General features: G+C 34.5%; 2 protein-coding genes and 1 pseudogene across 2 annotated transcripts in view; 2 read left to right on the top strand and 1 right to left on the bottom strand.

The window, feature by feature from the left end:
- LOC145255790 (serine/arginine-rich splicing factor 6-like) overlaps positions 1-26,015 on the bottom strand; it is a 563,981-nt gene that overhangs the window by 462,476 nt on the left and 75,490 nt on the right. The gene's annotated exons all lie outside the window — the stretch shown is intronic.
- On the top strand, positions 9,360-9,476 carry LOC145256025 (5S ribosomal RNA; annotated as a pseudogene).
- Positions 19,440-26,015, top strand: part of LOC145255785 (malectin-B-like) — an 80,597-nt gene continuing 74,021 nt past the window's right edge. Inside the window, exon 1 of the mRNA XM_080114457.1 lies at positions 19,440-20,924. Coding sequence (XP_079970583.1) covers positions 20,208-20,924 — 717 coding nt within the window. The 5' untranslated portion in view covers positions 19,440-20,207. The remainder of the gene's footprint in view (positions 20,925-26,015) is intronic.

Raw genomic sequence — 26,015 nt, 5'->3', positions numbered from 1 at the left:
TGTTATGTGGATGCTAAAAGAATTTCAAAAAGTTTGATAAAAGGATGAGCAAATGAACTCTGGAATATTGACTTTGTGTACCATAATTTCTCAATAAAAACACAAATTAAATTAGATGCCTTAAAGTGTGACATCTGGGAATGGGATTCATTAGCTGCTGTCTTTGGCCTTTAGATTTATGTTGTAAATAAACAACCTCATAATAAATACATTTTTCAAGGACAAGAAAAAAATTCATTTATTTATAAATAAATAAATAACACTCATTTCAATAAACATTCTAATTAATTAAATAATATTATTTATAAATGAATAAATAATACTCATCTCAATAAACATTCTAATTAATTAAATAATATTATTTATAAATGAATAAATAATACTCATCTCAATAAACATTCTAATTGATTAAATAATATTATTTATAAATGAACAAATAATACTCAACTCAATAAACATTCTAATTAATTAAATAATATAAGCAAAAAATTAATGGAATCGTTTTGGAATCGTAAATTAAGCTCACATTTTTCCGATTCCGATCCCCAAAATGTTCTGATTCTTCCGATTTTTCACATTATATCTATCGACCCCTACCGCTCAATACTCAAATAAAAAAAAAGCAGTTTTAATGGTTTATACTTGAGTACTTGATGACTCATTAGTTAAAAAAAGAAGACATGTAAAGAAAACAACAAAAAAAAACACACACACACAGCTAAAAACACTATAAAATGAACATCTAATCTCTTAGGTTGTACCTATTTACAATGCCTCCCCACAGGACAGAGTTAGACACCAGGGTCGTTTTTTAACGTGGAGAAAAGGTACAAAAATAAAAAATTGTCTCAGTCGTGAAGGACTGCTCATTCATCGAAAGAGAACAAGAAATGGAAGTGCAGCATCTGAAGAACAGATACTACACTTTGATCTTGAGGTTGTAGCTTCAATCTGGTATCAATACATTCATGTCATATCTTGTCTGCTAAATGCTTTCTCTCCAGTTAAAAGGTGTAGTTTGTAAAATGACTAATCAATTTTACCAACAATAAATGGATAAGAACATCTAGAATGGATTGTCGTCGCCATTATCGTCATCTTTTTCTTCTTTTTCTCTAGTTTAAGTTCTGCCTATCCTGAGAAATATTCTCTTAGGTTCTCTCAAAAGCCTTAGTACTACCAGATCAGACTGTCTGAAGATAGCGGTTTTCTGACCTAAAAGGCACCAAACATTGATATTATCGTTTTATTTTCATTTTCCTTTGCAAAATTCAATCATGTTCTGCAAAACAAAAAACAAAAACAACAATTTTCTTTTATAAAATAACCAAACTAAACACCATGAATAGAAAATCAAACCAAACCAAACAAAACCAAACCAAACAATATAAATAAATATTTGAAGATATAAAGAACTTGAAGTATAAACTCTTTTTCCCAAATTACTTTACTTGACATTAAATAACTTGAAAAAGGCTGATATTAGAGTTGGGATGATTAATCGGAATCAGAAATCAGAAAAAATCATAACCTTTTGGAATATCGGAATCAATATCGGAAAATTTTGTGCTTATTTTCTGATGCCAAAAACGATTCTTTTAATTGTCTTTTTTATTTGATTTTTGTTTAAAACAAACTATAATGCTGATGTTAGTAATATTAAAATAATAAATATTTATTGATTTTAAACTACCAATAAAACTACCACCCCCCCTCACAAGAATGTTTTTACGTTTGCAAAAATATATGCATCTTTAACATGTTCTTGTATGGTAATCAGGAAAAATAACTACTGCATGGTTAAATATTTAGAAATTTATAAAGAATTGGACTCGGTAATTGTATTGGAATCGAGAAAAATATTAGAATCGTCCCATCACTAGTTGATATGCTGTAAAACAAAACAAAAAATAAACCAAATTAATATTTCAAACAATGATATGTTTTTATAAATATACATTGCATATACTTTCATAAAGCAAAAAATGTTAAATATGTTTTTATATAATTATATATTATGCAGCATATGTAGCAGCAGCAGGACATGTATCCAAATGACCAAGCCATGGTGTGAGGTGATGTACAGTGGAGGAAAACGAAGGAAAAAAGTATTGAGAAGAAAAAAGCATGTGACAGAGAGAGACTTTTAATGACGTGTCTGTGACAATGACTTGGAAGCACATATTGGCGCAAGATAGGCTTTTAACCACATGGCAGCATGACAGGACTTTTAAGCATGTGTTGGTGCGACAGTAACTTTTAAAAACAAGATGCAATCTGAACTCTTTACAAAATTGTCAGACAACTGTGTGTTGTGGGGTGAGCTGTAGCCACAGCAGCTGGTTGTAGCTGCTGACTTGGAAATTGACTTTGAGAAGAAAAACAAGGATGCTACCATTAATATGCATTAATTGCTGGTTGCTGGATTGGAAAATATGTGTCAGTGGTTTGGTGATGAAACGACCGTTAATAAATGCCTTTTTCTTTTTTAATAGAAAAGACACAATGTCGGGTATGTGTTAAAAAGTAATGACTATGTTACATAAGAAAGTGTGTTTAAATAGTGACAAGCATATATATTTTTTTCTTTCTATTGAACCACCACTTATCAATGCCAAGATTCACTCAAGATTAAGGGTTAATGGGATGGAAGTGATTGTCAACCGGAAGATGAGGAACTTTATTGATCAATGGTATAGACTGCTTTCTGAATTTTTGAGCTGAGGATTGATAATTTGGATTATTTGGATTTTTTTAACTACTGTTCTCATCTTAAGTATTATTTTCACAAGGTTTCGGTGAATGTAACATTTAATCAGATTGAATTGAAATTTTTTAAATTTTACTATATGAGCAGTAATATTTAAAATTATTAGTTTTTAAATTTAGTAAGAAAATATAATCTATCTATATATATAAAAGACAAAACAGGCAGAAAGTTTTTGTATGTTCAAGGGAGGCTTTTTTCATGGGGGTTCTCGACAAGGTTACTATTTTGGAGAACTTTCCTTATACTTATTGTTATATCTCTGATTTGGTGAACGAACATCGTCTCTATCATTTGTTTGATCGAGTTTTAAAAAAATCCCTGGTTTCCAGTGTTTGTTTGTCTTTTTCGTATAAATAAAGTGAAACTGATCGAACCAAAACTGTTCGCCTGGCCTTCCTGGCCGGAATGGCCTGGAGGCAATTAGCTTTGATCAATGTGGAAGAAACCCTTCATATCAGACAATTGCTATTCATTAAGACACAGCCAGAGCTCCCCCTTTTTGAGGGGAGTTGTTTTCCCCAACATTGTGGGGAAATAAATACAACAGAAAGCTGAAGGCTTAACTGGCCTATAGCCAGTCATTTAGCTATCTGCTATGATGTAATAGTTGACATTGCTAAATTTCAGCACGTTACACTTGCGCTTGCGTCATGGCGTAGTGGTAAGATGTCAGATTTTCTTTCACTTTCTTTTCCACCTTTGCGTCGCAGGTTTGAGCCTGCCTGCCTACTACTACTTTTTTTTTTTTTTTTTTACATGTCCAAACACTCGGGCAACACCGGGTACACAGGTTAGTTAATATATAAAGGACAAAATGTGTGTGTGCGTGTTTGTATGTCCCGCAAAAACTTTCGACGGATCCTCACGAAATCGGTATCGTTTTCAAGCTTGAACCTTTGGACAATAAATATAAAAAAAATTAGCCAAAAACATTAATTCGTTTACTCTAAACTTGGCAGTTTTCTACAAGGAGGGGCTGGTGTTTTTGCATCGCCATTTTTGCAAGTCATCATATCGGTTGGATTGACTTTGCTTAATTTCAACGTTCTGAACTTCCGGTTGGACTTTAGAGGCTTTGGCAAAGACACCACCTTTTTTTTTCTTTCCTCCTTCGCATTACTGATTCGAGCCTACTTCCATTTTTTTTTCCCTCTCCACCCAAACTTCCTACTATTGTGACGCCCCCCCTCCCACTACTACCTATTTATGTTATTTTAATCCCCCAGCCCTGGGGTTCCTTATTCGACCCAGGCAATGCAGGGAACCCCTCTACTATACCACTCTACTATAACACCTTTAAATTCCACCTCCTCCCCCGGGGTTCCTTACTACACCTCCACACACATGGGCAATGCCGGGTACCCCCACTAGTCTATAATATAAATCTCATCTGTCTGTTAGTGTGTGTGTGTGTGTGTGTGTGTGTGTGTGTGTGTGTATGAATGTATGTATATGCATTACAGGTTCAAGCCTGGCTACTACAGCTTTTCTTTTTTTTTTGTGCTCACATGGGTACTCGCTGCTAGTTTCACTTTTTTTAGGAGGTTGGTTAATTTAAAAAAAAAAAATTTCAGGGCTCCGTTGCTCAATACCCTTACCATAAGACCCCTCTACACCCAGGTAATGCCGGGTACTCCCGCTAGTCTAATATATAAAAGACAAAATGTGTGTTCGTGCATGTGTGTGTGTGTGTTTGTATGTCTTGCAAAAACTTTCAACAGATGCGTCGGACCATGACAAAATTAGTATTGTTAGAAAGATCGATCTCTCAGAAGACAAATATCGAAAAATTGGACAAAAAGATTAATTCTTTGACTGTCAACTGGGCCGTTTATTGCAAGGAAGAGTCAGTTTTTAACGTCAACATTTTTGCAAAATCATGTGCCTACTGATCTCAAAACGTACATATAAAAAACGTTATTTCGAAGGCTGCGACATCATAAGTGCGCCGTGGGCCAGACGGCTAACATGTTTACTTTTTTCACCTCTTTTCCTCTTCCAGGTTACAGATTCGAGCCTGGCTACTCCAGCTAATTGTTTTTGGGTGCTTGCATGGATACTCACGGGTATTTTTTTTAGGGGGTTGGTTGCTCAATACTCTTATTATACCACCTCTCCACATCCAGGCAATGCTGGGTACCTATGCCAGCATTTTATATTTCAGAATAATTAATCTTAATATAAATATTTTTTTTAATGGACAAATAATATATAACATTGAGTTTAGAATATTATGTAATAGATGGACTGTATTTTTTATATGACGTTTAAAAAATATAATTATTAAGACCCGTGAGATACAAAATTTAGTATGTTAGCATGCACTATTTGAAGGTAGAGGTTATGAGCTCAAACCTCACCTTGGCATAAATATTTTTTAGTTTTATTTTATCCGAAAGATGAACTTTAAAATCTTAAACAACAGTATTAAGCAGATTGCTTTTTTTTTTTTGTTGCTTTTTTTAATGGAAATTGCTCCAGACAGGTATCAAGCCATTTGATGTAAGAAGCTAAAAAAATATACTACTTCAAGGTAAGCACCAGCAAATAATAAGTATGAGATGGATATATTTTAACCCAGAAAACAGCAATTCTTCCCTCTTTGTCAGAAACTTCATTCATGGAATATAAGGACTAAAGGAAAAAATAAGGGTAGCAAGAGCTATGACGTTGCTGAAAGTAAACCTAAAGTTCATTTTCTACTCCTTTTAATAGTATTTTTTTTCTGTGTCTGAATTTTTGAAATGTAGATTGATAATTCGTATTATCTGGATTATTCGAACTCAGGATTCTTTCTGTCGAACTCAGGAATCTGCACGAAATTTTGAGCATTTAATCCAAGGCTATAGCGTGCTCTTGTTCTGTCAGCCATAACCAGGTGGAAGTCCTAAGTAATTCGCAATTGTATTATTCGTATCACCCACACTGAAGATTGAACCTTCAGCTTCCAGAAGAGTGTCATTTATAACTGAATTTATCAAGTACTTTATCCATTACGCCATCTGTCCTTGTGCTCAAGATGAGAACAGTAGTTTAATTTTTTATTTTTTTAAATTTTTTTTACCGTTTGCCTGTTTTGGTTGTTCTTGCTGAATCGCCCCCTTAATTAATCCAATTTACAAATTTCGACTACTAATGATTACTATATTATCCCATTGACAACTGTAAACTCAGTAACCCTTATACTCGAGTGGCCTCTGGGCCTTGATAAGTGGTGACCCCTATGTAAAAAAAAAAAAAAAAAAAAAAATTAGGATTCCGGACAACTCCAGATAGCCTTGCTAGTATTAAGTAAAAAGAGCAAAAAATGCCGTTAAAGTTACGTAGTCATAAGAAACACACAAACGTGCGAAAAGTGGTCACACGTTTTTAATGGAAATATTACAATAATGTCAACAAAGGAAAATGAACACTAGAAGAAATTTAATTTTGTTTTCTTATCTTTTTGGACGATCGTTTTTCAAAATTGATTTTTATGAAATGAAAGAAAACAGAATAGATACAATGGCGTAACACATGTATCGGCATAAGTGTGTCACGGCATCTCAGTGAAACGACGCCGGTTGATCTAAGGGCCTAAACTAACCACAGATTCATGGTTCAGCACCTTCGATCCGATGTCCTTATCGATGCAACAAGTTCTTGAAACTTACTTTTAAAACTTATTATTCAAAATTAAAAGTATGTAAAAAAAAAAAAAAAAAAAAAAAATGGACGTTAGAAACCAATGTTCTGCCATTTTTAACCTTCTCTTGTTAGTTTAATATTTTTTTTTTTTTCTTACTAGCAGGACCTGTGGAAATTCCATGGAATGAGAAATATGTTTAATCAGAAAATATGTTTTGATAAAGCTGATGCTTTTCTGGATAGCGAAAAAACGAAAAAAGTTTTTTGGACAGAAAAACCAATAATGTGCAGTAAAATATGAGTTTATTAATATTTCTATGAAAATAGTGTCCATTGTCAGGGGTGTGGGTGGGTTCCATTATAGAAGCGTTGATTTCATTTGAATAAAATAAAATAAAATAAAATATGCATCAGGTGCGCTTGAAAGCCAAATTACAACGCAATATTATGAAAATAAACAAATATTTCACTTTTTTGAAATTTATAATTTAAATATATTTCGGAGTCAAACTCCATCCTCAGTATTTTGTACATTTTTTTTTCTTTATTTTTTCTTCTTCTTTCTTGCCATGTTGTAAAGTTGGGTAAATAAAAGTCAGTTAGTAAAAATCCACGCGTTGTCTCTCAGCAGTTGTGTTTTGAAATGCTGGAACAGTGCGTTGGCTACGCAAGATTAACGTCAGGTGTATGAGTTCCGTTATAGAAGTGTTGATTTGATTTAAATAAAATAAAGTACGCATCAGGTGCGCTTGAAAGCCAAAGTATTTTATTTTAGTGTCGATTCTATTTTAAATATAAAACTGACCCAAATGAGATAAATTAATAATAGATAATAAATACTCAGAAAGTAATATTGTGCTACATAGTTCAATACGAATAATAAAATCACATTGTAAGAGACAATCTTTAATTTACTCCTTCAGTCCAGCACCTCTTGGCAGACGATGTTCTTTTATTTTTGTCCGTTTTTTTTTTTTTTAATGTTCCCTTTTTTTTACATAATGTTTCCCTGACTTTTCTTTGAAGAACCTGCACGTCAAAATTACTACGAGTTCCTTTCTCACACCGATTACAACGATGATCAGATATTATAATGGTATTCAAAAACAAGGCCAAATCAAAGGGTGGTAACTTTCATATTCTTGTTCAGGGTTGTCAGATTGGCCATTTTAAAACCAAATTTCATGAATTCAGCCTTTTTTAAAAAGTAGCTTCACCTTCAAATATCGTATTTGGCCCTTTTAAAAACGTAACAAACGAACTAAGTAAAGAAGAAACAAGCAGAATAGATTATTAATTGACCAAATAACACCTATTTTTTTCTGTCCAAGATCACAGTGTGGTATCTGTTCTGATTCTGCACTTCATCTTTTCTGTCCTCAGTCGGTGGAGGGCAGATCCTTCATGACTGAGACAATTTTTATTTTTGTTCCTATTCAGAGTGCTCCTTTTTGAGGAGCTGGATTTTCCTCACATTAAAAACTGACCTTGTGTCTAACTCTGCCCTCGTGGGGAGGCAAGTAAATAGGAACACCTATTTCTCATCAGAAATAGGCGTTAATCACTACACCCCCTTCTACTATGAACTGAACGTTTCAGTGCTCAGTTGATAGTAAGCGGGGTAGTGAAGCTAAGTTGATGTTTCCCAGGTGAACTAGACCCTAAAGCATCTAGGCCGTTGTTGGGGTGACTTTTTCCCTGTTGACTGAGGTATGGTTTTGGTCCTATACAGTTCTAGGAGGTCCACCCTCTCAGGCTTTGCTTTTTTTCTTTGGGAAGGGGTTAGTTTATTGCTAATCACCTGAGGCCCCCTAACCAGAGAATGCCAATGGTGCTTTCTAGGCATTTTTTACAGGCCAGAGAACTCTTCCTCTAGGGTGCTAGCTCTTCAATCCCACATTCCGACCCTTGTGTCACGTCACGTCAAATATCAGGTAGTGTAGAATCTGTTCTATCCTCCCAGGCTTAACCTCCTTCTTTTGGAGAGATGGAGAGTAATGTAGTATCTGTTCTGTGGTCATAATAATCTCCTTCCAGACATTACCTTCTCTATTTATTTGAGGGAGAGGAGAAGGGCGAGTAATGTACTATTTGTTCTATTGTTATTATACTATCCTTCCTGGCATTACCTCCTCCTTTTTTTAGGGGGGGGGGAATACTATAGTATTTGTTCTGTAGTCATGATATGAGCCTCTCAAGCATTATCCCCTGATTTGCAAGGGCAGTGTTGTATCTGTTCTAGTTTCTATTAGACCATCTTCCCAGGCATTACGGTCCTGGATATGACCTTAAACTATATCCGATGGTGAGGCCCTAGCTTGCGGGATTTGGGGAGTATGGAGCAACCCTTTAATTGCCATTGCTTCTAGGTCCACTCTGACCCGGAGTAGTAGTACCTCTTAGGGTCCCAACTATGGGGTGAATAGAAACTGACTTGAAAAAAACAAAAAATATTCTATTAAAAACTTTGTCTTCAAAATCACTGGATTCGGCATTAAATAACCTGAAAAGGGTTGATATGTCGTAAAACAAAAACAACCAAACCAACCATTACCTTTCTCTTTGTAAAGGGGGTAGTAGTGGTAGTATAGATATTATCATAACATCAGCTAGACAAAATGAAAACATCTCTTGTAGTTTTGTCTGCCACTCCTGGACACTAAGTAGAAACTTAATTTTGTTTTCTTACCTTTTGTGTCTATTGTGTTTCGAAATTGATTTTATTCAAAATTAAAGCAAACAGTAACATGTGTTCGAATGTAAAGTTCAAGTCAGAAGACTCGAACATAAATAACCAATAACTTACCCGCATATATAGAGTTAGATATGTTCGTATGTCTCTCTCTCTCTCTCTCTCTCTCTCTCTCTCTTTCTCTCTCTCTCTCTCTCTCTCTCTCTCTCTCTCTCTCTATATATATATATATATATATATATATATATATATATATATATATATATACACACACACGGCATAATCACGTTAACACACTGGTTCTCATCAGATCACCAAAGTTAAGCAACACTGAGCCTGGTTAGTACCAGATGGGTGACCATTTGGGAATTCTAGGTGCTGTATGTGCTCTCCACTTATCTCGGCATTATTTCCAGTCGTCCCGAATCTCCACTTGCCACTGGTATTCAACAATGTCGACTCAGAAGCGGTGAGGTTGGAGATTGCGCAACTCTTGCCACAAAAATTTCACACACAGGCACCCTTAGAGTGGGTATCCATAGTCTGTTAAGACTGAAGAAATTCATAAAAAAAATGTTTCTCTATCTGTGCCTAAAACTAAACGTGAACAAATTCTCGATGAGCCATCCCCTTAAGTAATCCAATTTACCAAATTTCCACTACTAACGATGACTGACATGTTCCCCTTGACCACCGTATGCTCATTAACCCCCTTATTCTCGAGTGGCCTCCAGGCCTTGATAAGTGGTGACGCCTTTATAAATAAAAAAAAAGAAACGAAAATTCCACAAGCAGAGTTTCTTTCCTTGAACTGTGGAATATAATAATGCGTGGCTGCTTCCCGGCTGACTATAGCATGATCATTTTCAATTCTAATGTGAATGAGTTCCTGTTGAGCCGTCCTCTTAAATGATGAAGCCAAGTTCCAAGATTACTGATCATGTCTCTGCATTTACATGACACTTATTAATCCTTATCCTAGAGTGGCCTTTGGGCCTTGATAAGCAGTGACTCTCCCCCATTAAAAAAAAAAATGTAAAAAGAAAAAAATACCTCTGTGTACAGAATTCACTTAAGGATGCAATATTACGGTAATATTACAAAGTCTAGAGCTTGGGAAATAGCGTAATACCTATCATAGAGGCTCTTTTTTTAGATCCTGTCGAAGAGAGAGACACAATGATAAAGAAACCTTTTGAGGGAGCCCCAGTTCCCCACATTTGAGGGCCTTATATCCGACTTTCCTTGTACTCGAATGGAGATGAATGTACTTAGACATGTGCTATTAAAAACATAGCAACATGGTGACTCCAGAGCAGGTTGCCAATCAAATTTGATCTTAACTCAAATGTTTATAAAATCACAGCTGTGTCAAAGGAATCGGGGTAGACAAGTGTAAAAGGTCAGATCTATTTGGCCGACACCAGGATTTGTAAAACAATGACATGTCTCTTTGTTTTTAATCTCTCTCTCTCTCTCTCTCTCTCTCTCTCTCTCTCTCTCTCTCTCTCTCTCACTCATTTTTTCATTATTAAGGAGAGAAAGAGAACATCAGTTGAAATCGGGACCCAACAAAAAGCTGTCACAAAATGTGCTGTTTATTCGGTGCAAGTCCAGAGTTCACCCTAATTAAAAAAAAAAAATACAGAAAAACCGTTATGATGAACATACCTGTCAAGAACGAAAATGTCACATTCCAAAAATTAGGTAAATTAATCAAGTAGCTTTTTTTTAAGCTAACAAAATCAAATATTATGAAGAAGCGAGTGCCTTGATTTGTTATAAATAAAGAGAGACAACTCAATTCGAACTGCTGAGATAAAAAATCAGCTTTGTAATGGATACGATTTACTATTTAAATCGCTAAAAATTCTAAAAAAATTGATTTTCTATATAAAAAAAAACATTGCATTGTTGTCCAGGAACCAATATGTTGCATGCCTCAGTCTCAAAGCAGACAAAGAATAGAAAAGAACTTCAACACGCTTTTTTTGTTGTACAATGACATTTATTTTTTCACTGTCTCATTACTGCTGTGGCGTCCCTCATGTGATTATGCTCTTGAACATCATCTACAGTTATTAGTCTCTAATGTGATCTCCTTTTTAAAGTCTTTATTTTTCCCTACCGATGACGTCATTTTGTATGCATTTGCATCCGTGCATCCACGCTATGTTACATTATTTAATCAATTTACATGGTTTTTGGAATATGATATTTTCGTTCTGTGGAAAGTACATGTCATAAAGATTTTTCTGTAGTTTTTTTTTGCTTTTTTTTTTTTTTTAATTAGGTTGAATTCTGGACTTGCACCATTTATTATTTTAACATGACTGAGCATTTCGCCACATTGCTTGAATAAATTCACTTACCAGTTGTTTTATCCCAGTTTAGGCAAAACCCATCAGACAACTTCTCTTGCCATTCTGTCAAAAGTTTTCTTCTTTGTACCAAGGTATTTGTCTTGTATTTGTCACAACAATGATACTTTGCCCAGGTATAAAACCAGACTCGATTTCATCTTTAATTTCTTATTGGTTGTTCAATTATTATGCCTATAACTTTCAGGATTTGATCCATCAATTTTAAGCCACTTTACTAGTAAAGGAGAGTAGAAAGTGGATCTTGGGTTTACTTTTGGCAGCCGCATAACTGTCGATTCCTTTATTTTTGTCCTTTAGTTCTCATATTCTATTAACAATATTTCAGACAAAGGAGGAAAAAAAAAATCAGTTTTCTGGGTTAGATTCTATCAATTTGTGGAAGGAAACTCGGATTGAGAGCTAAACAGCAGAGAGAGTCCTCAGAGGAGAAACCCCTTCAGTCAAGTGTTTCGGCCCTTAACTCCTTACACTCTAGGGAGGTGGGCCACGTCCAGGTCATGATTTCCCGGATGTCTCTCTTTTTTTCTTTTTTTTTTTTAAGATGCTTCAGTGTCATAGATAGATGTCTTACCGACCGTGAAATTAGGAAAATTAATATATATAAGTTGATTTTTATTCCTCCTCTATTAGATCCAGCAGGAGCTCTTCTCCACTGCCTCGTTCATTGATTTCAGTGCTCTGTCTCGACTCTTCTCTAAGAAGGACAGCTGTTTCATGAGATTGTAGGCAGACGAGCCTACAAATCTCCTTGCGCCCACTTCAACTGCGAATACGTTGGCGCTGAATCCAGCATCTCTTAGGTCCCTGGCTAGAGCAGCATACTTTTCAGACTTGTAAACATAGGCCTCATCAATTCTGTTCTCATATAACATTGTTAGTTCATATTCCATGAACAATATTTCAGACAAAACAGGAAAAAAAAAATGCTGTTTTCTGGGTCAGATTCTATCAGTTTAACACTTATTGTTGGATAGTTTTAAACTTTGAAGTAGCCTTCTTTTTTTTTTTTTACTTCCTTATATCAAGTGGCTTCATGCTTTGTCTGGAGTGATTTTCATAAAAATAAAAAAATAAAACAATAAAACAAACAAACAAACAAAAATACTGATTTTCTTTGAAACAACTTCATATGAATGTCATTTTGGGGAAGAGATTTAAAAAAAAAAAAAAACGATACTTATGCGTTTAAGTTACCACAGTGAAGCCAAAGTTTCATGAGTGCTTTTCTAGCAGAAAACGTGAACCACCAATATATTCCAAAATGCTTCGGTAATGAAATTCTAGTAAGCAGACGAGAAAAAACAATTCAATCAATTTGTAGAAAACATAATTAGTCATGAATTTATCACATCTACAAAAAAAAAAAAAAACTACAATGCAATAGAATTTTACCAGGAAGAAAGAATAATTGGCAAAAGTAGAAGTTGCCGGATCTGTGAATATCCTTGCACTTTGAAAAAGATGAGGAAAAACTATGCATTCCTTAAAGCTACAGACAAATTACTAAACACCCTCCCCTCCCCACGATAAGAATAGGTTTCTAAATAATAACGTTATTCTTTTAGCACGGTATCTTTCACTGCATAAGTATCAGGAAAAAATTCATCAAAAACATATACAGTAGAATCCCAGAATATGGTGGCCCTAGGATATGTTTTTTCAGGTTATGATGTGGAATACAATGTTTTTCCAGCCCCTGGTTACGGTATTTGCTCTGCCTTGCGATATTATTTATAATTCTATTATTATACATATGCATTATATACTGTACTTTATTTTGTTACGAATTTTTAATATGTACTGTACAAAATTTTTCTTAGGCCTCGCCACATACAGATTTCACTTTACGATCCCAACCCTGGATGGATTAATGCTGTATCCTGGAGTTCTACTGTATATTTATAGAAAATACAAAAAAAGGAGACAACTTTCCTCTTCCAAAAATTCTGGTTGTTTTGTTTTTGCTTCATTTTCAAGACTCCTATTAACATTTGAAAAAAAAAAAGAAATTCATAAAAATGGCAAAAAAAAGAAAGATTAACAAAGATACCAACAAAAAAAGTCTTTGACATTTGCTATTATAATTTTTTTTTGTTGCATTTTCATAAAAAAAAAAAAAAATAAAACATGATGATGGCATATATTGCTGAAATATTAATTTTAAACAAATATTTGTTTCTTTTACATAATATTACTTTGTAATTTGGCTTATAAACGTATTTCATACATATTTTATTTCAAAATTTAAACAACACTTATATCACGAAAAAAAAACAACTTTGATGTAAAAAAAATGTGCAGATATTCCTTCTGAAGAATTATCCATAGTTTTTAATCATTTTCTCAAGAAGTTAGTAACATTATATATTAAAAAATTGTCTTTTTTTCTTATTTTGTTTTTGTTGAAACATTATGTTGTGCTTCTTTTTTTTCTCATCATTTTGCATTGGCTAAGCATTTCGGCATATCCTGGTGGTTTTGTTATCTACCGTTAAACACCTGCAAAGCTTTGGCTTCAGTGCAGTAACTTAAATACATAAGTAACCCCCCCAAAAAAAAACAATGAAATGAAAACATTTAAAATGAAATGTTGACATGTACGTAATAATAGCATAAAGTTATGAAGTGTAACTCTCTTTCACGCTTGATTGGATTTTCTTAATCATTATTATTATAGCATTTCACTCCATCTCGAAATTCATCATTGGGCAGGTTCACATTGGAGCATGCCTCGCTCAGGGAACAGTCTGTGAGGATGTGTGCAATAGTCTGCACGTCAGCACCGCAGGGACACCAAGTATCCTGTACATAGCCTTACCTGTACAGGTTGTTCTATGTTTTGACAACCTTTGCTCGGGACTGATTGAGTATTACTCATTTTTTCTTTTCCTTGCAGGATGGTAGTCGCTGTGGCATCTGTAGCAGCCGACACTCGCTACAAACACAGGCAGGAACTAATTCTCAGCCTTCGAGATTTGAAATCCATTTCCTCCTGGCTTGTCCAATCACAAGCCAGTTCTCAATCATGTGACAGAGTATATAAAAGGTGAAATCTGAAACTCTCAATCCTCTTTGCTCCTGACCTTGCCTGGGAGCAGACTTTGCCTGGGGCCGAAGCCCCAGGCAAAGTCTGCTCCCAGGCAAGAACGTGAGTACAACATGGCTCTCTTCTAACTACCATTTATTTCCATGTACGATACCTACACGAACTTCTACAAGACTACTCTTGTCAATACAACTCACTCACTCACGACAACGCGCAAACACACTGAAGACTTTGCCCTTTCTTTCTCCTGTAATCGGCTTCCTTTGCCCCGGCGACTACTAGCTATAAACACGTGTGGACTGAGCTGTTCTCTCTTCAACAAGCTGGCATTATATTAATTCTATCTTCACACAAGAACACTTCAACCTACTAACCCGTCTCTCTCTTGTACACTCTACTAACGAACATAACAAATAAAGTTGTTTATTAATATAGGATGGAACTCCATTGCGTTGTCTCATCTCTATACATCTCTTGGTGTTCAAATAGGGGAAGGTGATTGTTGTTGCTCTGCTCGTTTCACTCTGTCTTTGCTATCGCCTCTCAATGGATCTGTGGCAGATGTTCTGAATAGAAAATGTTGTGAGATCAAAACTTACCAACATCATGAACTCTTCCAGTACTATATTACAATGTGAGATAACTCTCAGAGGAGAGTATCTTAACACCGTAGAATCAGCAGGAGTACTAGTAGTGTGCAGCGCATACGACTAGCCATATTGGACATCACCAGATAGTAAGTCCCGCTTACCCTTTATCTAATCCTTGTAACCTTTTCGGTTAATATATCTTTCTTACACCTAATCAGTGTTCCATGTTTTCCTTCCATGGTCACAACTTTGGGTCCACATCAGAAAGCTTTGATAGAAGAAAATTAAAATGATTACAATTTCATACATTTTCTTCATCCACGTGCATACTCTAGAGAACTTCACCACATTTTTGAGAACAACTTTCTGCTTGGCGTCAGTTGTTTTGTGTCACCACGTGTGGTTTAACAAATTATATTAAAGTACTTGTTAAAGCCATCTTCAGGGTTGGATACGATTAATCGGAATCACAATAGGGAATCGGAAAAATCTCAACTTTTAAGGGTATCAGAATTGGTATCGGAATCAGAAAAATTTGTCTCTATTTTCCAATGCCAAAAACGATTGCTGGTTGCTGGTAGTAACGATAAAATACTAAATATTTATTGATTTTAAACTACCAGTAAAACTAAAATCTATAGATCACTCCCTCCCTCCTCACAAGTGAATTTTTACGCTTGAGAAAATATATGCACATTTAACATATGTTTTTATGGTAACTGGGAACAAATAACAACTACTGGAATCGGGAAAAATATTGGAATCATCCCATCGCTAGTATTTATCTCCCTTTCACTGCAAGAAGATTTGACACAAAATCAAAAGGTTGGGGTTGAAAAGCCAGTGCACAAGAGAAGGTGCACTCTGAATGCCTGAGCAGCTCTGTCAGCATTAGCAATAAACTAATCCTCCCCTCAAAGGATGAGGGTCCTGGATATGACCTTAAACTATATCCGATGGTGAGGCCCCAGCTTGCAGGCCTTAGGGAGTGTGGAGCCACCCTTTAATTGCCATTGCTCCCAGGTCCACTCTGACCCGGAGTGGTAGTACCTGTTAGGGTCCCAACTATGGGTTAAATAGAATACGACTTAAAAAACAAATATACTATATTAAAAAATCGTTCTTCAATATCACCAGATTCGGCATTAAATAACCTGAAAAGGGTTGATATGCTGTAAAACAAAACAACCAACCAAATCAAACGACGAGAAGGCAAAATCTGGGAAGGTGGACTCTCTAGAATTGCCTAGAACCATAAGTGAGCTTGACAGATGCAAAAGCATCCTCTACTCAAAAAGGACTCTGATTCCACCAGATTGAATGTCAAGGACATATCCTTGATTAGTATGAATATAACTTACTCAGGTTTTGCCAGTGTTATATGGCTCGTCAAACCTCTACACCAGCTATTCTCAACCTTTCCTCTATCATTGACCCCTTCAACTTCACATATTTCTCCATTTACTCCTGGCTTCTAAACAAAAAATCCATAGCCATCATAAAGTGACAGAAAAATAAGAAGGTCAAAAAGAACCTTTTTATTGTTTAGGACTTTCGGCTTTGTATTAAAGTAATATTATACATCCTATCACAAAAATAAAAAAAAATAAAACCTTTTCTTTCTTTTTCCTTTATTAAGCCACTAGCCTGGTTGCCCAGCGTTGCCCAGGTGTTTGGAGGTGTGAGTTGAGAAAAAAAAAGTGGTAGCAGACAGGCAGGCTCGAACCCATTCCGCGAAGGCGGAAAAGAATGTGAAAAAAAAAAAAGTGACGACTTTGCTGTTGCGTTCATTGCCAAACCGGAAGTGACAAATGTTTAAATTAAGGCTAGTCAATCGAAAAGAAGGGATGACTTTCGAAAATATCGGCAAAAAAAGGAACCCCTCCCTGTAGTTGAGGGTAAAGGAATTAATGTTTTTAGCCAATTTTTCGATATTTGTTGTCCAAAGGGTTGAGCTTCAGAATGATACCGATCTCGTGAAAATCCGTCGCCTCTTTCAAAAGTTTTAGGCAGGCATACATACATACATACATACATACATACATGCATACATACATACATTTAAACAGACAGGTGAGATTTATATTATAGATGATCATAAAACCGTTAACAGTAGACAGAGGCTACTAAGATAATTAGAGGATTCATAAAACTTAGGAATTTTTTTTTTTATTACATTTTCACTCCAAACAAGGCAAATTGCCACTTTGGTGTAGAGGGCTACTATCAGGGGCAACAACTACTGGGGTACTATGTAGGGATTTGGGCAGCAAGATGTCGGTTCACGTTACACTTGAACTTCTGCACGTCAGTACTGTTGGGGAAGCAGGAACCTGGAATGGAATTCCAAAGTCTGGCGGTTCTGGGGAAGAAACTATTGGAGTAGAAAGATCTTTTACATCTAGGGATCTCTACAGTGTGGGGGTGGGATTTAGCAGCCTGTTGGGTTTGTTGAGGGTGCTCACGTCGTGGGGACACAAGTGCTTGCAGTTCGTCAGAGCATTCACCACTAAAATACTTGTAGAACAGGCAGAGGGATGCAACATTTCGTCGATGGGACAGAGGCTGAAGCTTAGATGCCAGTTCAGGGCTTATCAGGTTTGCGACTCTCTTTTGAACCTTGACAGACATATACAGAACTACAAAAATGTGACAGTGATACATGAATCACACAATTCTGAGGCAGCACGTTTAGGACTGCAGAACACAATGTGAAAGGAGTTTGCTGGTACACCTCTGAGCAAACACCAGCGTGATTATGCAGAGGGTCTACTGCGAATGTATATTGTCACAGGTTAGAAAATTATGTTTCTTAGACATGACACAATTTGAAAATAAATAATTATTTTTCAATTATCACGTATTTCAATTATTTACCACCAACTATATAACTTTTTGCCCCCTAGGGGTAAATTTAACCCGGTTGAAAACTTTTGCTTTACACTTTCACAGTTCTTTGTTGTTCACTGTAGCAGTACACCTACCCATTATTAAGATTCGTTTTCTAAAAACCTATCATGTTTTCTCTGCTGAACCATCTGTTTAACTTTCAAAAAGAGGAAAAAAAAAAAAAAGTTTTCTGAAGGTATTTTAAAAAGTCTAAGTGCTTTCTTCCCCACAAGGGCAAAGTTAAACACAAAGTTGGGTTTTAATCTGGAACAAAAGATGTCATATTCCAAAAATCATATAGTTTATATATATATATATATGACTACGAGTTACTATTAATTGCTAAAAATCGTAAAAAATGACTTCTGATATATATATATATATATATATATATATATATATATATATATATATCACCTTTTTTTTCACCATATTCCCTCTGCTTCACTTTTTTGTTATCAAGTAAGATCTTTGACTTACTTGTTGCTTCATCAAATACTTTTGTATGCAAAATCCGATCTCGCATTTTGCTAATTCCTACTCTCTGATGAGAAGGAAAGTATTTCTTCGAAACTCTGCGGATTAAGGACTATCCACTTATCAAGTGTTTCCTTTTCAGATTAAATATGTTTTTTAACTCTTTTTCAAAGTGTTTTTTTTAACATGTTTTATTAACTGTTTGCTCGTATTATAAGCTCTATCTCCTATTTGGTTTTATCGAGCTTTTACATCTGGCTGAGATAACTTTATAAATATTAATTCTTTAATATTTATAATATACTTTAGTTTTACCATCTTGGATCATTTTGGTAAATTTAATTGTAATTTTTATTTTATATATATATATATATATATATATATATATATATATATATATATATATATATATATATATATATATGACTACGATTTACTACTAATCGCTAACAATGGTAAAAAAAATGATTTTATATATATATAAAATCAGTTTTTTACGATTTTTAGTGATTAATAGTAAATCGTAGCCATTACAAAACTTATTTGGATTTCGGTAGTTATTGTTGAGTTGTTTCCTTTTATTTATTAAAAATGGCGGAGCAAGACACACTATCCTCGCTTTCTCATAAAATTTGATTCTCTTAGTAAAAAGCAAAACAAAAATTATTTGATCATTTATATGATTTTTAGACTGTGACATTTTCGTTCCGTGAGATTTATTTATTTATCTTTTTTGTATATATGTTAGATTCTGGAAAAAGCACCTTGTACTAGACTTTATCTTTTCTGTCCTCGGTCAATGAAGAAGAAATTTATACGGACTGAGGCAATTCAGTGTCCCTTTTTGGGAAACTGGATTATCTCATAGAAAATTAAAAAAAAATAAAATAAAATTAAAATTAAAAAAGGAAACGACTTCTGCTCTCGTGCTGAGACAAGTAAACCGGATGTGACACGAGGTCAGCGTGGGAATCCAGTTTCACCCCTCAAAACGGACACATTGAATGACTGCAACATTTATCGTGATCGACCCCGTCGGCATTTCACGGTAGGGACGTTTCAACAGAGTGACAATAAACCAATCCCACCTTCGAAGCAAGTTGTAATGCCTGGGAAGATAGTCGTCTGAGATGAAAATAATCCTAATCCACTCTCTCCTAATATCAACTGTTGAGAGTTATCTCCCCTGAAAAATCTTGTTCGATCACAAATTCGTTTTATCATCAGTGCGTGCATGCGTGCGTGTACGCAATGAGGAGAGCCTTGTTCTCGTTGCTTGAACGGTTAAAATAATACGTGTTTTGTTAGATCTCTCTCTCTCTCTCTCTCTCTCTCTCTCTCTCTCTCTCTCTCTCTCTCTCTCCCTTGAAAGCTTCGAGTGTTTGCGTTTGTTTTTTTTTGCTTACTCTCTTTTTCAGCGTCGTCATTTCCGGAAAGGGGAAGCAAGCTTGAGTACAAGAAACGGGGGAAAAAAAAAAAAAAAAAAAAAAAAAGAAAAGAAGAAAAAGAATTGAGTTAAAATATAAAAAAATAAATAAAAATAAAACACACCGACTTAAAGCTGGAAACGCCAGTTGTTTGTTGTGTGTCTGGCTGTGCCGAATGTGAGGTGAGTATTAGAAGAAGACGAATAAGAACCAGTAAAGAAAGGAAATTATAAAAGAAAATCGCCGGAATAACGCGCCGATCTCGATCTCAACTCAATTTTCTCTCTCTTTCTGTCTCTTGCAACATGTTCCCCGTGTCAGCTGCCATTATTAACAGTTTAAATAGCAAAAAATGCGGTGATTCTATACGACATGAACCTTTTTCTTCTTCCTCGTCCTCCTCCTTAAAAGATCCAAACTTGTTTCTTTTCAAGTCAAATAATAATAGCAACAGAACTAGAAGCAATGGATCTTCGGAATCTCTTTCTACGACAGACACGGGAAGGACTACAATTCTAACAGCTGCCAATCACAATATGAGAGGCACAACGAAATCACCAGTGTCGTCCTCGCCGGCTTTTGTAGCGGCCACACCGGTAGATCGTAACGGACTTAGAAAAATAGGCTTGTTCGCCAACAATAGACTTATACCGAACCAGTGTTGCAAACCGACAACCACAACAAGGGCGATCTTTGCCATCTTAGGTCTACTGTGTCTATTGTGCTCCCCTAACTGTGTTCAGGGTCTGGGTGAAATCACGTGGGCCGTCAACTGCGGTGGAGGTTCCCACACCGACATCCAGGGTATCCGTTACCAGGCCGACTACCAGAAGACCGGGATATCTTCCGATTATGGCAAAAATCTTATGATCCAAAGGATCGTGCCCCAAGACCAGATTCTCTACCAAACTGAAAGGTACCACACATCGACTTTCGGTTATGAAATCCCTATCAAAGAAGATGGGGACTATGTCATGGTCCTGAAATTCTGTGAGGTGTGGTTCACCTCATCCAACCAAAAGGTAGGTTCAAATAAACAAAACAAAATAATAATAATAATAATAATAATAAACACTCACAGTTCACATAATTAATGTCGGATCTTAATTGATGCTTTATTTATTTTATTTTAAAAGCAGTTTAAAAAATATTAAAATCAAACATGTAAAGTGTCTAAAAAATTATTCGCTTTTATTGTAGATTGACACTCTTCTTGATTAGGAGCCAGGTGTAGTATCTGCTCTGATACTACACTTGATCTTTTCTGTCCTCGATCGTCAATGAAAGAGAAATCCTTCTCGACTAAGACAATTTTTATTTAATGTTCCAGTTCAGAGGGTATCTTTTCGGGTGCACTGGATTTTCTTCACATTCAAAAACCCACCTTGTGTATAACCCTGCCCTCATGGGGAAACAAGTAAATAAGAGCCCCACCCTCTTTTTTTTTTTTTTTTTTTTTTTTTTTTTAGACAATTACGTGCAAACACTCTGAAAAATTTGTAGGAAATAATAATAATAATTTAAAAAATATATGTTAGAATGAAGAATCGGTTTCGTATATAAATTTAACGTAAAATGAACCCCCATTTTCGGATCATTTTGGTGTTTTTAAGGGCAGTTAACCATTTTTTATTTTTGTTATGGGAGATAAATTCTGTGCTGTTATTTTTTTTTTTTTGAGGGGAATACTTTTTTTTTTTAAGCGATTGTGTTTGGTTTTTACGACCTTGCTAGTCAAATTTGGGGTTAGTAGTAAACAGATTTAATTAACTGCCCTAAAAAGTTAGAATGTTCACGAAATGGAGGATCATTTTAGGTTAAATTTATATACGAAACTAATCCCCCCTCCTCTCTGCAATAATACCAAATATATTTTCTGTACATGACCTTTGATTTCCCCCTACACTTTTCTGAAATCTATGTCGATTTAAGAATGCCGTGCCTTAAATATACGTCACATGTAACTGTGTTTTATTTCGGCGCTTTAAAATATTTATGTAATGCTTATTGTTTAAATATTATCATTTCTTTATAATGCAACTTTTTGTATAATTCCAAATTAATTAATCTCTGCATTTTATTAAAACTATCAAGCATGACAGATCACGTGTGTGCTTGTGGTTCTCACCTATACGTAACTTTGACAAATACGTTTAATTTTTTATGTTTATTTACTATTAATCAAATCTTTATTGAAATAAAAAATAATAAAGGAAAATTAAAACAAGGAAAAAAAAAATCCTATTTTAAAAATGAAACTGTAAACACTATTATATTTTGAATGAGTTTTCTCTAAGCCGATCACCCGAGCGAGCGTTGACCGACGCCAGATAAATGCATGCATTGCATCTAGTTAAAAATAAGGTACTAATTTTATTTTATAGGATTTTCAAGTTAAATCCAATTTTTTACGGCATCTTTTTATTATAGAATTGTTAGGTGAAAGTACAGAATAGTTGCACCCCCCCCTCTGATGTTAAGAATGGGTTTCTAAATAATAACGCTATTTCAGCACGGTCTGGATTCTGTTTAAGTACCAAAAATAAATTCAAAACTTAGTTCGATTGTACTTATTAAGGACTGTTGAAATATCTCTATTTTGATTTACATTTTGGGTAAAATTAATTATTGATTTAATAAATTTTATTTGTGGCCCTGAAATAAAATTCTAATGTACTTCTTGAAGTCTTGAAAATCGAACTTTAATTCGATATTTTAATCACCGGCTGCCATGTCGTTATAGTTATTTACCATAAATTTTGCAAAAAAAAAAAAAAAGAGAAAGAAAAAACGGGTTTTAACGAATTTAAAAGCAAAGCCTGACACAAGGTCAGTTTTTAGTAGGATGCGGCTCATCCTGGATGCGCTCTCTCTCTCTCTCTCTCTCTCTGGTTTGGGCAAATATAATAATCGCCCCTAGTTTAGGAGAATTTTTTCTTTTCGAAAACCGAGCAGGTACTACACCTCGATCATAGTTGGATGATTTTTAAGGTTTTAAAAAGTAAATAAGAATTTTATTTTAGAACAAGAAATGCAATTTAAGACCAAATCAGTTTAATCTGAAACTGACTGTATTTATACGGCGTTGCCAGGGTGAAACGCGCAAACGGGCCTGGAGAAAAATAATTCAAAGTCACGTTTTTACATTTTTTTTTTTTTTATGATTTTTAAACATTTACTTTCTTTTTAATTTTTTTTTTATTTCGATAAATATCCAGGTTGTTGTAGTAATAATGATGGTGATGATAATAATAATAATAATAATAATAATAATACGTCGGTGAGTAATTTATGATCAGTGATCATCATGCAAAATGCATGCATGACTTGTGTGAGAACTAACTAGTGAGTACAAATAATTCGATGTTACGTATGCGAAATGACACACATAGACATAGTTGATCCCGACAATACAATTGAACTACACGACGACATATATATATTGGTCCAACTAAAAAGTTATTCAAAAATAGTAAAGCATTAAAGCAATATAAAAAGGCACGTGTACAGTTTAATCAAGACACTCAAAAATGAAAATATCGGAAAAAGGTAATATTGTACGTATCCGTTTTGCAATCTCCGAAAAAAAAAAAAAATCTCATTTAATTTGATCAAGTAGTTTTTATTTTACAACAGAAAAACACGTTTTTATGAGAGCGCGTTGAAGTCAGCCATTATGAAATTTGTTGAACACGCCACGGGGAGATAACTCCAGTTAAAGCACCCCATCTTTCTTACTAGCTTTTCTTCCTAAAAATCGAACCTTTTGCTCAGTATCATAACGAAAAACTACTCGGTGAAATTAAGTGAAAAAATTTTTTTTCGAAGAACTTCGTTCCATAACGAATGTGTACAATATAACCTTTTTTTTTTTTTTTTTTCGATATTTTCATTTTTTAATGTCTTGATTAAACTGTACAAGTACCATTGGTTTTAAATGTGGCCGGTTTTATGAATGTAAAATTTGGGTTTGTATTACTGTACACATAGATTTGAAAAAGTTGTCAAAAAACAAATATATAACAAATAAATGTTATCAAAGGCAAGATAAGTTACTTTTCTACCAAACTGGATATATTTTTTGTGTTTTTATTCAATGTAACATGTTTATTCAGCTGGAAAACATAGTGTTTACCGATGTATTGTAAAATTCAAGATGGCGCCTCACTCCCTCTTTAACACGGTAAGTTTGGGAAAAGGTGTTATAAATAAAAAAAACTAGACAACATACTATTAAAAACCCGCCGAATATATGTCAACCTATGTCACGGTAACATATATTGAGCGAGTTTTAACATTATTTTATCCAGTCTTTTATTTATAACACCTTTTCCCAAACTTACCGTGTTAAAGAGAGTCAGACGCCATCTTGAATTTTCCAATACATCGGTAAACACTGTATGGTTTTCGAGCTGAATAAATATGTTATATTGAATAAAAACACAAAAAATATATCCAGTTTGGTAGAAAAGTAACTTATCTTGCTTTTGATAACATTTATTTGTTATATATTTGTTTTTTGACAACTTTTTCGAATCTGTGTACAGTAATACAAACCCTAAAATTTTACTCTTTGCCCCACTCTCTCAATGAAAAGGTAAAAACGGGATTCTTTTTGATTTTTTTTTTTGTACTACTACGTCAAACCTCTGATAACATTAATTAATCGAAATATTTTAGAGTAGCGGTTGTTCACTCTACTATATAAATTTAATGTAAAATAAACACCCACTTTTTGACCATATATCAAACATAGTTACTCGTTCTGTGTAAAAACTGGATGGAGCTTTTTGGTCAGAAAATCGGTTATAATTTTACGTTATTCCATATAGTAAATGAACCCCACGCACGAAAAAAAAAAAAAAAAATCTCGTTTTTATTTATTCATTAACAGCGTGGGGGCAAAAGATGGAAAATAACTTACTTTAGCAAACTTATTGAAAGCATTTTTGGTGCTAATGCACTTTTGTTACCGCGCTGTTTTTTAATAGTTTTTTCATGTTAAATTCAAGTTTCACAATATCATTTTTATTATTATTAAATTGTTAGGTGGAAGCACAGAATACTCACAAAACACCCTCCCCATGTTAATAATGGCTTTGAAAATAATGTTATTTATTTATTTATTTTTTGATTATTATCATCATGGATAGACGTCTTGTATTTAGACGATTATTATATTGATGATAAATATCCAATTGATGTCTGTTAATCCATTTATGTTAAGTATTTATTATTTAGTCTTGAAAATTAATTGGAAATATGAATACTTGACTGACTTTTACTGATCCCTAAGAATTTAATAGACCCGAACAAATCTATTGTCTAGTTTATTGTCCTGATCAAACATTGCTACTTGTAATGGATAGATGTCCAACCAGCGGGCGTCAGTGTTTCCAGAAACGATCCCGAGTACCAACAAAGAATCCTGGAAATGGCCAAAGCAGTTTACGACTTAAAAGCCGGCTTGTTTTTTCTTAAAGTTTTTTTCACATTATTCATTTATTTTGGTAAGTTGGTGCTAATGCAGAGTGATCCGCGCTATTTTTTAAATCGTATTTCCACATTTAATTAAAGTTTTATGATATGTTTTTTTTATTCAATTGTAAGGTTAAAGTACAGAATAGGTACAAAACACTCTCCCCTCTCCATGTTAAGAATGGCTTTTTAAATAATAACGTTATTATTTCAGCACAGATCACTCTCTGCATGAGTACCGGTAAGTTTATAGATTAACTTCCTCGGCAAAATTTCCTGTTCCTCCCCCGCTCCAAAACGAGATTCTACCTTCTTTTAAAGGTAATTACGCGTGAACACTCTGAAAAATTGAGCAGGAAAAATATTTTAGAATTTAGAGTGGGGAATCAGTTTCAGATACAAATTTAACGTAAAATAAATCCCTACGCTCAGGCCATCTAACTTTGTAAGGCAGTAAACTAATTAACTCTACCACTAACCCTAAGTCTGAGTTGCTAAGATTTTTTTTGTCAAAATGTTTTTTTATCTTTAATTTTCAGCTTTGTAATGGTTGTCAAATGTTGATATTGCAACCGGTGTAATGCATGCACCATAATATTTTATTACTAGCGTCTGGCCTTGCCCGGTTGTAAAAT

Source organism: Euprymna scolopes, chromosome 31 (genome assembly GCF_053919585.1).
Source record: "Euprymna scolopes isolate OS-2025 chromosome 31, ASM5391958v1, whole genome shotgun sequence".
In the NCBI taxonomy this organism is placed as follows: Eukaryota; Metazoa; Mollusca; class Cephalopoda; order Sepiida; family Sepiolidae; genus Euprymna; species Euprymna scolopes.
Note: the sequence above shows the minus strand (reverse complement) of the source record. Positions and strands in the feature narration are given on the sequence as shown.